We start from the raw sequence: 17,466 nt of genomic DNA, 5'->3' as shown, positions 1-17,466 counted from the left end.
TCCTTCTGTTTAAAAATGCAAACGAGGGACTATGTTACAAAGCACGGCTCTCACATGGAGTTAAAAATCGACTTTAACATAATTTCTAGTAGGACCATTAATGTTTGCTGTGAATTAAGAATTCTATTCTCTTTCTAATCTACATAAAGGCTGGACAATGCAAGTGTTCGAGTTGCTCTTATCTGCATATATTCGTGCTGCTTCTATCCCTCCCTTCCTAATGCGAAGGATTGCATTGATGCAGTGAAGGGCTGCCAAATCTACGTGGTTAGGAAAGCAGAAGAGCAAATTAACAGAAGTCTTCTTTCAGCATGACCACACAACAGGAGAAATTGCAAAACGTTCAAGTTAAAAATTGGTCCAACTAACAAAAGCACATAATCATTTTATTATTTAACCAAAAAAAATTTTACTCCTAAGAACACCTACTCTGTATCACGTCTCTCATTCTCTTGGCTGGTTAACTACGTTTGTTACAAAGCACAAGCTGCTTTCCCTGTTTGCTGCCCAATCACTAAAAAAGATGTCAACATTTAGTAATGGTCTGCACAGCTTTCACACGTGCAAACAAAAGCGCTCAGCTAATGTCATTCTTGGAGAGAGCACACGCATCTTTTTCACACGTATACACTGAGCATGCGTCAAATCACGTGTGAAATCATAAAGCATGAATATCTAGGTTAAGGAAAATTATAAAGAAAAAGTTAAATGAACAGGCATCATATAGATACAAAGCTTTGTACAAAATGCCCATACTCATTCATTTTATCCCTAATAGTATTTGAATTGATTACAGTCCCTGTAAAGAAAAAAAACCAATGCTGACAATCACTAATAGATACTGAGTTTCTACTGAAACATAAAAAGACTACTTCCAATTTAGTTGACATTCTTATTCCAACTGTGTCTTATTTCACGCAACTTCCCATGTTTAAACATTGTTAATGGATATACAGAGTCTGGATTATGTAATATTGAGAAGAGAAGGGAAAGATACAGAAGAGCACTGAGGCAGAGCTGCTCTTCCCCCATTTCAGCCCACAGTGACGTCCTTACTGGTAGCGCCTGCTGTCCTTTGAGCTCATTCTCGGTCGACATCAGGAGCAACTCTAATTCCTTTATTCGCTTTTCTTTCTCAGGGTCTTCATCATTATAGTGTCTCTGAAATTGAAAGTTAAGGGAGAAAAAAAGAGCCTGATTGGAAGCTGTAAACACAATGGTTGTGGCCTGCAGTCACGAGGAAACACACGGCCCAAAGAGCCTAGGCTTGAACCCAATGCCAGCTGAATCGGGCCACAGTCGAAATCTTTGTGAATGCCATCCTAGATGTAAGGGAGCGATGTGACATCTGGGGCTAAAGTGGATGCTGACTGATGAATTGCTTATAACGTCAGATAATCCGAGAATCCCTAAGCAAACTCTCTGTATGAGTGAAGACTGCTAGGTGGCTGGCTGGAGTTCCCCCCACCCCTCCATGTGTCCCTGCTCTTTTTACTTCAGTTGGTCAGGTGACTGCAAGTGTTTAGAAGAAATAAATAAGGCATGTCTCTAAAATGGTACCTTAAACGCTAGGAGTTTCTCTATGAAATGACCGTAAAGGACTCCTACCTGGATGGCTGCAGCAGCGGGCTGCGGAACATTGACTATGTTGACGTGTAACGCGACAGGATATGGGACATGACTGGAGACCTAAACAAAAAGGCAAAACAAAGGATGAGCCGCTCACGGTTACACATGCTTCATGGGACTTGGCTTCTGAGGGTTTGCTTTAGACTGAAAAAAAAAACAAAACTTCACTGATTAAATTCACTAAACATTAAAAAAAAAAAGGCTCTAATTTGAAATTTTAGCCAGGCCTTTAATAACAGCTGAATAGCTAAACCAGCAGAGTAAAAGAAATGCAAAGTGCTCATCGACCTGGCAGGAAGCATTCCTCAATTAGAGAAAAACACAATGAAAAATAAATCTAAAAAACATTCATGAATGCATAAAGGAGTTTTGGCGGGAAAAACTGATGGCGTTAGCTGTTTATAAATAAAAATGTTTCTCTGGGAATAATACGAGTTTTAATAAATAGCACAGAACCTCTTATGATAGTTCATTCACCTGAGACCTTTCTGGAAAGTCTGTAGTCAAATACATGTCAAAACTCTTTACAAATAGGTTTTGTATAGAATTTGCATATGAGTTCTCTATTCTTAGGTCAATTTCACTGTTTCTTACTGTTAATACAAAGATTAAAGTTTCTTGACTTTTTTTCTTTATTCTTCTCTGTCCACCCACTAAAAATATTTCTTTCCCTAAGTATAAATATCAGGATGTGAAGAAGGAGTCACACTGATCCAAGATGGATAAAAGGAGACACCAGAGAACAGTGTCACGAAACTGCTCCTGAGCCCTGGTCGGTAGCTCAGTGGGTTAGAGCATTGTCCCCATGCACCAAGGTTGCGGGTTCGATTCCCAATCAGGGTACATACAAGAATCAACCAATGACTGCATAAGTAAGTGGAACAACAAATCAATGTCTCTCTCTCTCTCTCTCAAATCAATAAATAAAAATTAAACAGCAAACAAACAAACAAAACAACTGTTCCTGACTTGGAGTAAAAAGGTAAACACAGAATGAATAAATTAAGTCCTTTCTGCTCAATCACTACCAGAATGGAACTTACACTGTCTGTTGAATTTCAATGTCAAACTATCTCCTCTTTAAATGTAATATTACATTCACTTTCATTTTGGGAGAGAAAAGTATTTGACTACAGCTGCATTCCCATTCCCCCATCCTTCTTCAGCAGGACCTGTTAAGTAAGTTTACACTCAAACACCAACTCCCAATTAGATTAGAAGCAGCATCAGAACTGAACAACTTGGACCCTAGTCTGCACTCCATCTCTATGAGTTGCATAGGCCTGGACAAATCATTCAATACCCTTGATTCTGGAAACACGTCAGGAAGAGCAATACCTACGCCATGGTCCTGTTTATGAAAGCTCTCTGGAAAGTATGCAACTGCAGGGAATTATTACCTGGAGCTAAAATAACCACTTCTCTTGTTAACCCAAATTCTCAGGAGTGGCTTACATTTTGTGCTTCAGAAATGTGGTAATAAGAATACTCGTTGTTCACTGAGGGCTGACCAGTTGGAGGGAGTTGAGCTGATGGTGGAGCATGAGCAAAACCCATCAAATGACTGTTCTTCTGGAAACTTGTGGCCACACTTGGCTGGCTGGCTTTGGAAGACTCCTGCAGATAACCTTCCTGTTCGACCTTCCGACGCATTGTAGAATTCCAGTGGTTCTTGATAGCATTATCAGTTCTGCACAGAAATATATCACATACAAATTTCACAAACAAAAATTTCAATTTTTGACAGAGAGTTAATTGACAGAAAACTGTTTCTAACACAGACCTTTTCTTTTGGTCCACTAATAGCGTTATTTCTTCTTAATCGTTTCAGTCTTTTCTACCTCCTAAAATCATGCTTTCTCTATTATCTAATTTACAATCCATACATTTCTCTTAATTACCTAATATGGAGTTGTAGTTTCTATAAGTATTGAAATCTTTTAACCATTTCATTTCCTTGATAAGAGTGTTTTCAATACAGCAACCCTTCATGTTTATTCTGACTGTGGTGCAAGGCTCCAATAAAACGTAAAGTTTCAGCAGTCGTAGGAAATTACTCCTTTGAGTCTGGCTTAGCGGGACCTACACGTACATCACAATAGATACTCAGTAAAGTTGGGTGAATGATGATATTGATGCTGCCACCTCACTTGTCCTCCTTTTATCTCCAGTAGCATGAGCCAGAAATTCTGAGTGGAAAAAAACTCCCACCTTTTGAAAACCACCTCAAATGGTTCTGTTAACCAGACAGAAGTGAGAATGGAAAACGAGATCCAGAAGGGAAAGATGCTAACTCTCAGTATATTTTCAAACTGCAAAGCATTTTTACTAAAGTCTTTCGATTCTCAGGAAAACAGTTTCTCAATTCAAAGAAACCGTTTTAAGACTCCTTTTTACTATTTCGACGGGGGTGGGGAATGTATGCTAAAGAAAGAGGAAGTTCAATCGCCCCTTAAATTTTTAGAGGAATCAACAGCATATCCTCTCAGACCAAATGGGAGAAAAGGCGTCCTTTCATCAGCCTCCTGAATTCTCTAAGCGGGCCCTGACTCACCAGGAAGGGAATGCTTTGGAACATCACAGGAGGACACTACATAAGCCATCAGAGCCGTGGCCTTCTTCGAAATGACCCTTCCTCCACTTTTGGATTATAAAGCTCAAGAACAAACATATTTAAAATATTTTGTCTTACATATATTTTATGTAAGCTTTACCAAAAAATCTGTTATAACTGTTTAAGTGTGGAAGGGACAAAAATGAGCTTCCATACATAACCCTCATGAGGAGGTCATCTCTGTGCTTTGTTCATTAGAAAGAAGGCACAACACTGACATTATTTAAAAACCTGGAAGCGGTATGATAATTCTACAAGTATACTATTTCTTTCTTTAAAAGAAAAAAAATTAAGCTAAGTGGTATAACGAAAGGCTGGTATCACGAAAAAGGCAGCCGGGGTCCTCTGGTCACTTAACCAGCTATGTGAACTCAGACCAGAGACAAACCATCTATCTAGGTTTCATTCTATATGTTTAGAGTTTTGTAGTTTACAATGGGCTTTGACATTTATTTTACTTGATCCTAACATGGGCCCTGTGAAGTGGGTTATTACTCATTTTTAAAATGGGAAAAGTGAGGCTGAGGGAAGTTCAATGACTTGGCCTAAGGCTCAGTGTTGGGTGGATTCTGGACGTATTCCCAGTTCTAAAAGCTAAGGATCTGGTTTAACTAGTGAAACATGATCAATGGAACATAATTCACTCACCATACATTTAAAACACACTGTTCAATACCCACTCCCTCATGTTTCCCAATGAATATATTTTTTGACATGTTATTACCGTCCAGGCAGTAGCTTTGCGATTTCTGCCCATCTGTTCCCCAGTCTCTTGTGTGCCTGGTAAATAATTCTGTCTTCCTCTTCTGTCCAGGAGGTTTTCTTAACTTCTGGATTCAAGTGGTTATGCCACCTCTCCCTACATTGTTTTCCAATTCTCCCTTTTAAGTGCTTGGCAATAACAGACCAACGTTTCGGACCGTATTTCTGTACAAGCTCTATCACCTTCAGATAAACACACAAAAATAACCTATGTTTTAACATTATGTAATGAGTCAACGTAATCATTCTGTTACAAGAGCTTTAGAAAATTTCTAAAAACTTGCTTTCATTCATGGCAAATATGGGAATAGAGTCCTCTGCTTCCTGTTTGCACGCTTTACCTGTTTCTTCAAGTTGGGAAACATTCAACAAAGGTGTTTGGGGAATATTCTTAATTATGATTCACATGCCAATGAAGAAGGAACTTACTCTCTGGTCTTCTTCTTTGGTCCAGGGACCCTTGATGAGCTCAGGGTTTAGTACTTTCTGCCATCTGTGCTGGCACTGCACATCTGTTCGATTCTAGACAAATATGATCAAGTACACAGTCATACAGATATGATGTGACAAGTGCACATGAAGACTTTGTTACAATAGGAATCATACATAGAAAACATACAGTGAAAATGTTCAAGAACATTCTAGGGCATGCTTGGAGAGCCCACCTATCCCTCAATACTTACAGCTAAAGAACATACAAAGAGTATATCAAAGTTGCATCTAAAATTAGAAGTTCTTCCTCCTGAGGGCAACAGTCCTGCCATGTGAACAGGAAGGACCATCACATTGCACACCATCACGTTGCACATATGGCTCTGAATTGAACTTAACCTCAACCTCAACCTGTTGCACGTGAAAGCACCTAGGACTGAGACTAAGCCTGCTTAGAGATTCCACATCAAGGTCAAGCTCTTACAGAAACCCACTCTAATGACTCCCATTCAGACTAAGACATGTGCTTCAATTTAGGGCTGCCAATATTAATATTTCAAAACAAAGATGAATAGAGACAGGCCCTCCCTTGTAAAAGCTTGTCATCTTATAAGAAGGGAAAGATAAATACATGATCAATAAAAGGCAGAATTTGATTCATATGCAAGAAGAAATCAAAGCAAAATGATATTGGGGTGGGAAAAGGAACGCCTCTTAGGAGGAGAAATGATGTTTCCTTAGGAGGAGTCTGGAAAAGCTCTTGATACGGACTTTGAAGGACATGAAGTAACTATGCAAAACATTCTAGGAGGTGGCATCACCAGGAACAAAAGCCCAGAGGAGGGAAAGCAGAAATGAATTCAACTAAATCTGCTTGCAGAGAGGAAGTCAGAAACAGAACTGGTGCTGTATGTTGGGGCCATATGGAAGGACTCTGTGCGCCAGGTCCAGGCAGTGCCCTTAATCTGTGAGACTGAGTCACTGTTGTTGGCTTTCAAAAGACAAGGTACAGCTAGCTGCATTTTAGGAAGCTCCCTCTGCCAATGCATACAAAACTGGAAAGCTACAAGTAGGGAAGCCAGTTATGACGCCATTGTAATCACCCAGAGAAGAGGGAAAGGGGCCTGACCTGTGGAAGTGAGAGGAATGAAAAGAAAGGGCCTATGACAAAGGGAATCCAGAACCTTAAGTGAGTGCTCAGGTGTGGGGGTGGGGAGTGAAGCAAGTCTAGAAGGACTCCAAAATTTTAAACAGGGATACCAAAAGGATGGCTACTAAAAAAAGGAAATTTAAAAGAAGCTAACTTGGGAGAAATATCACAAGGTTAGTCAACTACCATATAACAAATCACCAAAGTGCTAATTTATATTATCCTAACAAATGAATTTAGAAACCCCAATTATATGTATGACAATATACACTACAAGTTATGGATGAGGCATTTCTCCCCCTACTTCCTATATATAGCAAATATGTAATGCCTTAATATACTCTCCTAAAATACTGTACTGTACTTAAATCTTTGGGAGATTCCCTTTTACAGAAAGAAAAATCTACTAACTTACCGGGAGATAATTGGCAATAACTTTCCAGTCATCTGTTCCATTCTGTTCCACCAGCTTCTTTAGTTTTTCATCCTAAGACATTTAAAGGTAATCTGAGGATATCAGTCATTTACTGTACAACTCTATTCAAGTTAGAGTAAAGGGAAATCAATTCAATAATCTAATTCAGAAAAAAAAACTCTCAAAAATATCCACATACAACAGATAATTCATGTAATATGCTGGTTTAGAGCATAGATTTATTTACAATCAGAAAGACCAGAGACTGAACCTTGACTCAGTTATTGATTAGTTGTATAACCTTGGGTATATCGTTTTGCTTTTCTGAGCCTTAGTATTGTCATTTTTACAATGGGAATGTTGATGTCAACAGGGTTATTTGGGGGTAACATGAAGTAACTATGCAAAACATTTAGCATAATGCCTGGCTCCGTGAATGTTTAATTCATGGTTACTGCTAAAAGTTTTACTTTGTGGGGGGAAAAAAATGAACTCCAACATTAGATTCAAGACATTTAACTATGGCAATAGATAGGATCTTGAGTAAGACATAGTTCCACCATTATTCTAACAGTTAGTTCAACCTCTTTCATATAAAAAAAATGGAGGATCACTTTTCTTAATTAAATTTGAAGGCATGTATGATGAAAGAAAATCATTTAGTTTTTGTATCAAGATATGCATAATTTAAACTTATTAGAACACAGAACTTGAGAGAATAAACTCATTAGAACACAGAAGACACTAAACATCAGAGGGAAATCTTTCAGTCCACTCTTTCTAAACATGTTCTATCAAATGAAAGAGAACCCTCACATTTTTGCACAGGTGACTTCACCCACAATGTGGATCCCTGGTATGACACAGACATGGGAATTAGGAAACCAGAGTTAACAAAAGAACTTCTATATGTCTAAGGACCATCTAAGTCAAAATCTCCACAGGTAAGATATGCAATTCCTATGGACCTCACTGGAAGTCCTGCTTGCCTATCAAGAGGAGCTCTGGTTTAAGAGAAGTAGGGTGGAATGAAACTACAGAAGAGTCAATACCATTACTTCTAACATAAAATCTTTAAAAATCAGACGCAAAGTTTTTGAAACTGTAAAGAAAAAGCAATTTTTCCCATATATTAATAATTTTTCTCCTTAGGTATTTTTTCATTCCTAACAGAAAAAGGTAAGAAGCAGATATACCCCCTTCCATTACTGACTGCTTTTAGAACAGACCTCCATGTGCATGGCTCTGTGTAATGCTAGATATTACACATCAAGAATGTTAAACGAATGCATTAAAACAAGACAAGTTCTATGAGTGTTTTGTTTTACTCTTTTGTTTGTTTTGTTTCTGGAAATAGCAATTCATCCATTTGTGTTCAGGGAACATGTGTTGATATTCCACTTCGTGCCAAGCAATTCTGGGTTCAGGGAACACAAAAATGAACAGAAGTGCAGCCCTGCACTCGGAGTGGTCGCCTGCTGGAAGAGGGACACATATATGCTACCGCAACAATCAGTAAGAACACGTAGCCAATGACTGGAGGATGCATCCAACCTGTCTGGGAAGCGAGGGATGGCCACAGGAGAGGCGATATCTTCTCAGGTAATGAAGAAGTAGTAAGAAGTTGCAGGGCCTAAGGACAAGGGTGGAATACGCAGCGGGAAACACAGATGGAGCGCAAAGTAAGAAGGAGACGACATTCAACAAACGACACAAAGGTTGGAAATTGCGGTACAGTGAATCTATGGGGGAGTGGAGAGGTAAGCATGAGTCTGCTGCACAGCCAGGCTAGGGTGATTTCAAAGAGCCTGATGATGGGTTTGAGCCCCTGTAGTTTAGCTGAAATTCTGTTTTTCAAAAATTGATACATTCTAGGTTTTTCCCCCCATGTTTTAAGAACATGATTAGTTACCTCTTCCCTGGTCCACCTAGTTTTCCCCAAGTGACGCTTTCCAGACTTGGGAAGCAGCCCATCATAGTCATGGTCACACATCTCAATGTCTTCATCATCTTCATCACTACTGTATATGCTGCAGAAATAAAAAATGGGCAGATGTGGACTGAAACGAGATTTAAACTACTGGATTGCAAAAATTACACAAAAACTCCTCCACAATCTTTGCAAAGGTTATGACAATAAAGCTTTGAACACTTGCACAGCAAGATTGTTTTCTGCATTCTGTTGCTCTAGCATTGTAAACTGGTTCTACTGTTACTGGTCTCCACAGATACGCCAAAGGACCTGGCACTTTCTTATTGCTCTGCATGTTTAAACCTGCTGTTACTGTTAGAATAGCGACAAGTTACACATCTGGCAACCTTCCAACCAATGAAGGTTTAAGTTTAAAACTTAATGTTAAGGACAATAGAAGGAACAAGAGCCCATGTCCTTTATATAAGTATACACTCAAGATCTGTGGCATACGTCACAATATTTAAATAATATTTCCCAAATACAACAAACAACTCAGTTATGTTGTTCCAATGGGACTGGTGTTTTATTAAGAGAAAAAATTCATAAAGTAATATACCCAACAATATAATTATAGTCATCCCTTAAAGATTAGAAGATTAAGAGAATCTAAGAGGAAAGGATTTAAAAACCCGAGGAAGGATGAGGCAATCAAGTGACCTGCTCTGTAAATAACATTCATGTCAAACAGCTCAAAACTCCAGGCCAGGCTGATCCAACTTGTGGCCACGTTTACAATACTCAGTTTCCACAGTAACTAAGTGAATTAATTAGGTCACTTGATAGTCAGAATCATACTTAACTACTTAACTCTTTTTTTTTTTTAACCTCTGACTGAATGGTATTTGAAATATCTTAAAATGTACTTAATTCAAAATTGAGGGATTCCGCCAGGTGGCTTTTAAAAGAACCCATTACTGTTTTCAAAAGAGCTTTTCTTTTACCTAGTTGACCAAAACTATGAATTCTGATTAGTTTTGAAGTTACTCTATACTTAATGTTAATTAATCATATACTGAATAAATGAGAGTAATTTTATAGTCAAGGTTTACTTTTACTTATAATTTTACTTATTAAATTAAGATATGAAGAAAAATTACACTACCTTAGAAACTTCAATAACATTTATAGTAATACTGAGAAATCAATGAAGCTGAGACCAATAAAAATGATATAAAGCAATACCATAATGCAACTTATTCTTTCCTAAAAGGAACTTTATATTTACACCAGGTTTATCTTCCCAAACTAACTTACAAGTGTACATTATCCACCCTGTATAAGTCAAACAAAAGTGTTTACCCAAAGTCCTGAACTTGAGGATCTTATAATTTAAAACTATTATTTTAGGAAACAATCTGAAGGTCCAGGATGTGTGGTGACAAGTAGGATGCGATCCAAACGTAAAATACCATCACACACACCAAACAAAGGCCATTAAACTATATTTATAATCTATAACCATTTCTTTCACTTAGCGTCTATCCCTTCAAGCAAGACTCTAGTCCTGTTCTGCAGTGTCAACAAGAGGCACTAAACTTTGAATCCGTAATTACAATAGTTTCCCTTTAATAAAAAACGCAAGCATCCTAAGTGAAAACATCACTAGAAACCCAGAGCTGTAGGTCAGCATCTTTTGAAAGCTTCGCAGGGAAATCCTTGGAAATCCCCCAAACGAAGTGGCACCCTTGTGAAATATCCGGGATACCAAGAAAATCAGAGTAATCTAAAAGCGGAGCCATAGGTTCGACTCAATTTAACTTTTTCGGTTTGGCGGGATCTGGAGATTACATTTTCAGAACTTCTCTCTTGAAAACAGCTCAACGCGCAGAAACGAGCAACATATTCAACCGCCCATAGGGGGCAGCCAACAGCAGCCGAGAGAAAACAGGCATCAGTTGGGACCAGGGTTCGGGACGCAAGAGGTGCCAGGGCCAGTTTTGCCTCCACCTAGCTGCGTGACTGGGACAAATCACTTCCTCTCTCTCAGGACCTCAGTTCCTCGCGTACACATCAAGGGCTTGGATTCTATTTCTAAGGTACTTTCCAGTGCTAATAAATAATGGTTCCATGACTTCCGTGCCTTTTACAAAATAAGCACAGAAGCAGGGATGTGCCCCAGCAAAGTCTTGGGGAAACGTGGTGTCGCGCAGGGGCCGTGGGCGCGCAGGGCGAGCCGGGCGCCGCTCGCACGGCTCCCGGGTCCATCCGCAGGCTGGGCACGGGGGCTCGCCTCGGAGATTTGCATGTGATTTCCTTGCTCGAAGTTGTCCCGGGCGCCGAAGCGGCATGATTAATTTCTACTAAGGGCCTGAAATAACTTTTCCTTCATCTGCTCTGACAAGATCTCAGACCCAACAGTCAGAGAACTTTCAAAGGCTGATTTCAGGCTTGATGCACTCGACTCCCCCACCTGCTAGACCTGGTGTGGTTACAAGAGTACAACTATGAATGTTGCCTTCTGTCAAGGAAACAAACCGTGCAAAGAAACGAAAAAGAAGAGAGGTGTTGGGGGTTGGGAAGAGGGAGGGGAGCGGGAGGAAGTGCCTTGTGGCCGCTACTGTGATTCTAGAAAAGGGGTTCAGACTCATTTCGCTGACCTGGTTAATAATCCCTGCCCAGTTGACGCCGGCCCTGCAAGAAACGGCTTCGGGCCCGCAGCCGGGTTTCTCTTCCCCCTGAGGCAGGTTCAAGGCTCCCGCCCCTCCAAGGCCGCCTCCCCCTCCGATACCTGGGAGCCGCAGCCAGAGAGGCCCCGCCCCGCGGGGGGACAAGCTAGAGCTGCCTGCGCCGAGCCTCCCCCGCGCCGCCTCCGAGCGCCCCCGCCTCGCTCTCTCCTTCACCTCTTCCCACTTTCTGCTCTCAGAAAAAACAGGTGACCTCGGCGCTCTACAGTTAAGTCCCCAAAGCGAAGGTGAAACCACTTAAGGCGCAGCACCCCCGCCCCGCTCGGCCGGGCCCAGGGCGAGGCGCAGGGAGCCGGCCCCCGCCCCAAGTCGCCTCCCTTCCCCGCCAGCGCGCAGCCACGCGCGCGGCCCGGCGGGGTCCGAGGGTGCCGCCGCAGGCCCCGCGCCCACGCGCTTTACAACTTCCCAGTGCCGCGCGGGGACCTGAGATCGCCGGTTCAAAAACAAATAAGGACAAGAAAGTCCCACCCCGAGCAAAAGAGGCCGGCTTGGCTTTGCCTCCAGGGACGTTTCCCCAGAACCTCTCCGCCAGGGTCCGTGCGGTCACCCCTCCCACGCCTTGGCGACCTAAGGCGGCGGGATCCGGGTGCCGCGACCTCAGCCGCGTCCACGTGTGCGCGCCTCCCTCGGACCTCTAGCCCGGGGGAAGAGCCCTAGGGGACTGCGTCCGCGTTGCGCGGCCGTGGCCGTGGGTGCTGCCCGCCTCCGTCCCTTTCAGTGGAGTGGCCACCTGGACGGCCGCCGAGCCAGCCCGCGAACCCCGCGGTTCCTAGGGGGCTCCGGCGCGCCCAGTCCGGGAAGTCCAGAGACGGCTGGAAGCGGGAGCGCCAGCGACTGACAGTTCGGACGAGTGTCTCCCCCCTTCTCCGTTCCCTTTCCCCCTCTCCGTCCGGCCAAAGCGTCGGGGGACTTCACCCGTCCACCCCAAGTGCGGTGACATGTGCGGTGAGGCGCGCGTGCAATGTTTGCATTAGAAATAATAGCCTCCCGGAGAAGAACGATTAGAACCTTCAAAGCCAGGGCTTAAAACAATTTTGCAAACGTAGAGACTCATTTCCTCCCCTAAAATCTTTTTTCCAGCCGCCTGTCAGCTGACGCTCTTCTTCGACTACATAAAGAATGAATGAAATTTAAATGAACTACCTGCAGCTACTAAACAATCCGGCATTTTCCCTATATCTGCCATATGCTCCGCATCTCCAGGTCCACATAAATAGTAATGCATCCAGCAATTACAGGCTGCGGCTCCCGCGCCGACACCCGCGGCATCCAGCCAGGGACCCAGGGGGCTCCCGGGGGCCGGTGGGCACCGCTCTGCCCCCGGCTGGAACGTGCTGCTTTTTCTCCCCCAGAGAGAAATGTATCCCCGTGCAACTTGCAAAACGAGCCGCAGGGCGTGCTTCCCGACGTCCTGATAGGTTTCCTGCAGAGACTCTTCCATTCGTCAGTCTCTCCAGCGGCTTCTGCTGCGGAGGCAGAGGCTCCAGGTACTCGCGGGATCTGACAGCCCCGCACAAGATCCGGGGTCTTATTCCCACCTGCTCTCCCGGAGCCTGGCGCCCCGCGCGCCCCCGCATGCGGCCGCCCTCCCGGGTCCCCCGTTACCTGTGCCGGGGTCTCCGGGCCATGGCGCGGCGGGCGCGGGGCTCCGTCGGGAGCTGGGGGAACCGCACGGGGCTGCCGCCTCCCGCTGCCCGCCGCCTGCCTGCGTCCCTCCCCGGCCGCGCAGCAGCGTTCCGCTCCGCCGGGGCGAAGTTTCTCAGGAGCGAGAGGAGGAGGAGGAGGTCGCGGAGGAGGAGGAGAAGGAGGAGGAGGAAACAGGTTGATATTAAAGTGTAAACTCTGTAAACAGAGATGCCATCAAACAAAGAGCTTTGGACACTCCCCCTCCCGCCAAATCTGGCGCCCCTGCAGTGCGCACGCGCCCTGCCCGCCGCCTCCGCGGTCGCCTTGGCTGCAGCCCGCGGGGCTCCGGAGCCGGCCGAGCCGCCGCTGCCGCTCGGTTCCCGCGCCGCCGCGAGGCCCGGGCGGGGAGCCCGGGGCCAGGGAGAGGTGGCCGGGGGCCGCGTCTGCGCCTTTCGCTGCACCGACGCCGCTCCCGGCCCCGGCCGCCAGGGCCGGCCCCACGCCCGCGGGTGCAGCCCCGCTCCGCTCGGCGGCCACGCCGCGGTCTTCCCGCTCGGCACGCTCCCGGGCTCCAGAGCCGGAGCGCGCCCGCCTCTGACTCACTGCTGCGGGGGCGGCAATGGGCGCGCGGGGGGGAGGAGGGGGCGACTCCCGCACCGGGGATGGGGTTTTAGGCCGGGGTGAAAGCTCAGCTCTCTGGAAGTGGGGGTGGGGGTGGGGGGTAGTAGGGGTGGGAGCGAGTATTTTCATAGGAAGTTTGGCTAGGTCCTTTTTTTTTTTTAAATGAAGAACATCTCTCATTAAACTCGTTCATGAGAAGGGACACAAATTTCGAGCGGAGCCGGAGGGATCGCCGCTCACGTACCGGACCCTCGGGCGGAGCTCGCTCGCCACCTTCGCGCAGTCACATGCCCCGCACTCGCCCCGCGCGCACGCCCGGCCCCACCCACGCTGCCGGCCCGGCGGCGCCCGCCGCGCCTCGGCCCCGCTCGGCCCCGGAGCGCGGGCCCGCAGCGCGCACCTGCGGAGCCCGCCGAGCCCCCCGCAGCCGCCCCGGCGGCGCTCGGGAACCCGCGTCGCCAGGCGGCGTTTTAAAAGTTAAACCGTTTGTAACACGCAGGTCGGTGTCCGTGCTTAGGGTAGTTTGAGAACTGTTTTACTAGGTAAAAATCGTCCAGGACGTTCATGTTCACTTAACTAGGGGCTCCCGAAAAAGTATGGGGAGGAGATAAGTGCTGCATTTATAAGGATTGATGATTGGGGGATTTTAGGGGAGTTTTAGTTTTACTTCCGTTTATAGACTTGTACCATTGGGGATTTTTTTTTTTTTTTTTCATTCTCTGTACACACTAATTTATTTTTCCTTTAATCTTATAGGAGTTTGAGACTTCTGCTGACTGGGTTTGTGGGTGTCCCATGTGCCCCGGCAGTTCAAACTTAGCTCAGAAAGCATTTTTCTTACTAAAAAAGACTTTTCTTACTGAAATGAGTCATAATTTTATTAAATGGTGAAGCATGCTAGGTTTCAAGACTTTATCTGGTGTTTTAAACTTTGTTTCTTAAAAATTGAAATATAATCTAAATTCTTATCAAAAAATGTTAGTTTCTAGTAAGGTTTTAACATTCCTTTGTGAGAAAACAACACTGAAACAAAATTATTGTGAGATATTTCAGTTCACAATTCAGTCACTTGCAAGTTTATGTCTTTTCAAAGCCAGTATTTATTTCTAGATTCTATCATAAAGTTTCTCCACATCAAAAATAAACACATTTAAAAAGTATATAGAACAAACATCTAGAAACCACCCCTAAAGGAATTGCATTCTGTCTTTGGGATTACTTTATGAGTCTAACTGGCATGATTCCCAAACACTGAGCTCTTTGCCACAATGGGAATATCTGAACCCTTCCCAAAGTGAGTTCATAGCTTATTTTTTTTTATTTGAGGATAATATCTTGTTACTCATCCCACCATTTTAAAACACCATTTTATTCCCTTTACTTTCTTTCTCTTTGTCCTCTATTTTTAAAAATTTATCTTTATTGTTGAAGGTATTACAGATGTCCCCCCTATTTTTCCCCCATTGACCCCCTCCACCCCACCTCTTTCCCAAGATTCTGAGTTAAAACTCCTCTACAATTCTTAAACTCCTTTTAAGTAGAAAGATACCAAATTCCTTCATTCCCTTTGTGCATCATTTTCTTCTGTTGTTTTGAGAATTTATAATATTTTCATTCCCCAGACGTTTTGGGATATCAGGTCACATTTTTCCTCATATGTGTGACAAAAATATATTTGGGGACAAGCTTAGTCCAATAAAGAGTATACATGCAATGATTCTTACTAGGCTAATTGTGATATATAGCCACCTGATCAGTATATATATGGAACGATAGAATATAATGGAGTTACCATAAATTCTTGTGTATGTAAAAATATAGTTTCAAAAACATTGCAGAATGTTTACTGTAACTATGTACATTTCCTTTCTCCACTTACGTTACAAACACAGTTTTAGATGACTTTATATATTTTTCACTACTGTCAATTAAAAAATCTGCTGTATCAGTTATTTTAGCTGCGGCAGGGCTAGGATAGAGCTAACTTCAGACACAGGCTTTTATTTGCAATGCACTAAGCAGGGGTCAGCAAATTTTTCTGTAAAGGGTCATATGGATGTGTTGTATAATCCCTTTTCTCTCTCTCTCTTCCCCCCCCCCTTTATCTATCTTTCTTTACCAATCTTTTACAAATGTAAAAACCATTTTGAGCTCAAAGGCCATATGCAGCTTGCAGGCCATAGTTGGCCAACACCAAAACAATGACCCTCAATTTCCAATGTGTATCAGAACCAATGGGTGTGGCCATGAAACATGCACAGTCCCTGGGAGTCACCCTAGAAACTATGATTCAGTAGGTCTGAGGCAGGGCCCAGGAATCTGCATTTTAGACAAGTATCCAAGTGGTTATGGTGGAAGAAGTGTCCAGACCACTGACTGATAGTCTTGATATTGGTGTGAGGGCAGGCCGGTTCATTATACTTTTACCTTTGCCAGTCGTCTTTTACCACTGCCCCCTACTTCATTCTCTTTTACCTCCCCTGGGCTAAGGATTCAGGCTCTCAATAACCCAAATTAATTCAAGTCCATGGGAAAGTTGGTAGCAAGTGACCACAGGGCCGTGGCAGCTTATGCCTTCTTCCTTTACCACTAAATGTCAGCCCCATAATGAAATTTGGAAGACAAGGAATCACTTGCTAATTATCATTATGATTCTCCTCAGGAAAGCAAGCACTTAAAGCATTTCATTTTATTCTAATCATTGGGGCAGAGTTGATGGAAGAAAGGTGTATAAAAGATACATATTCCAGCCTTTTTGGCTTCTGATTGTTGAGAAATCCTGAGCATGTGGTAGATCTTTAATACCTGCGATCTGTGTCCAAAAGATGAATGAATTTTATCGATGATGGTGACCAACCAGGCTTTAGGGACTCTATGTCTCTAACCGCCCACCTTTCCCCACACCCTCAACGCAATTTGATTAAGAGCATTAAGAGGGAAATAATTACAACAAACGCCAAATGGTGAAAATACATAAAATTCTTGATCATTTCAGTTAATGAACGACAAACAACTGGATCATGTATATTGAAATCCATGGTTTGAGATAAACTTCACGTTGGCTCACAGTAAACCTTTTAGTAATAACCATGGGGGAAGTGCAATGTTTCCTAGAGCCTCCATCTGAGATAGTGACCAGATAAGTGATTCCTGGGTTTGGCATTTCCTTTGTGTTCCCACCCTCCTGATTCTCATAAACTTATATATTCCTATGACAACCATCCTGTGTATTTTCATCGCCATTTAAATGGAGTCTTGAATATCAAGTTTGAGTTTTTTCATGGTGAGGGAAGGACATTCTAGCGGAAGGGGAAAGTGTGAGCCAAAGCACACAATCAGGAACCACAGGCATATCCCAGGCTTGGGGAACAAGGAGCTGTCCAGATTGCTTGGAGCAAGGAGAGCTTTGAAGGCCAGATTACAGTATGTGTATGAGTGTGTGTGTTTGTGTGTGTGTGTAATGGAAAAGCTACATTTGAAAAATTAACAATATCATCGGTTAGATCAGAGTGAGAAGAAGGTGAAGGGGAAGATCAGTTCATTGACCTGGATTAGGAC

The 17,466-nt window shown here is 43.7% G+C and overlaps 1 protein-coding gene across 1 annotated transcript in view; it reads right to left on the bottom strand.

The window, feature by feature from the left end:
• Positions 1-11,265, bottom strand: part of MYB (MYB proto-oncogene, transcription factor) — a 31,577-nt gene extending 20,312 nt beyond the window's left edge. The window contains exons 1-8 of the mRNA XM_087817771.1: positions 11,018-11,265; positions 8,915-9,032; positions 7,003-7,074; positions 5,435-5,527; positions 4,968-5,188; positions 3,085-3,319; positions 1,609-1,689; positions 1,057-1,161 (exon numbers count right to left, since the gene is read on the bottom strand). Of these exons, the coding sequence (XP_087673897.1) occupies positions 1,057-1,161; positions 1,609-1,689; positions 3,085-3,319; positions 4,968-5,188; positions 5,435-5,527; positions 7,003-7,074; positions 8,915-9,032; positions 11,018-11,265 (1,173 nt within the window). The remainder of the gene's footprint in view (positions 1-1,056; positions 1,162-1,608; positions 1,690-3,084; positions 3,320-4,967; positions 5,189-5,434; positions 5,528-7,002; positions 7,075-8,914; positions 9,033-11,017) is intronic.
• Positions 11,266-17,466: the final 6,201 nt, after the last annotated feature.

Source organism: Miniopterus natalensis, chromosome 5, assembly GCF_054644295.1.
Source record: "Miniopterus natalensis isolate mMinNat1 chromosome 5, mMinNat1.hap1, whole genome shotgun sequence".
Lineage (NCBI taxonomy): Eukaryota > Metazoa > Chordata > Mammalia > Chiroptera > Miniopteridae > Miniopterus > Miniopterus natalensis.
The sequence above is the reverse complement of the archived record's forward strand: the minus strand, read 5'-3'. Positions and strand labels throughout refer to the sequence as shown.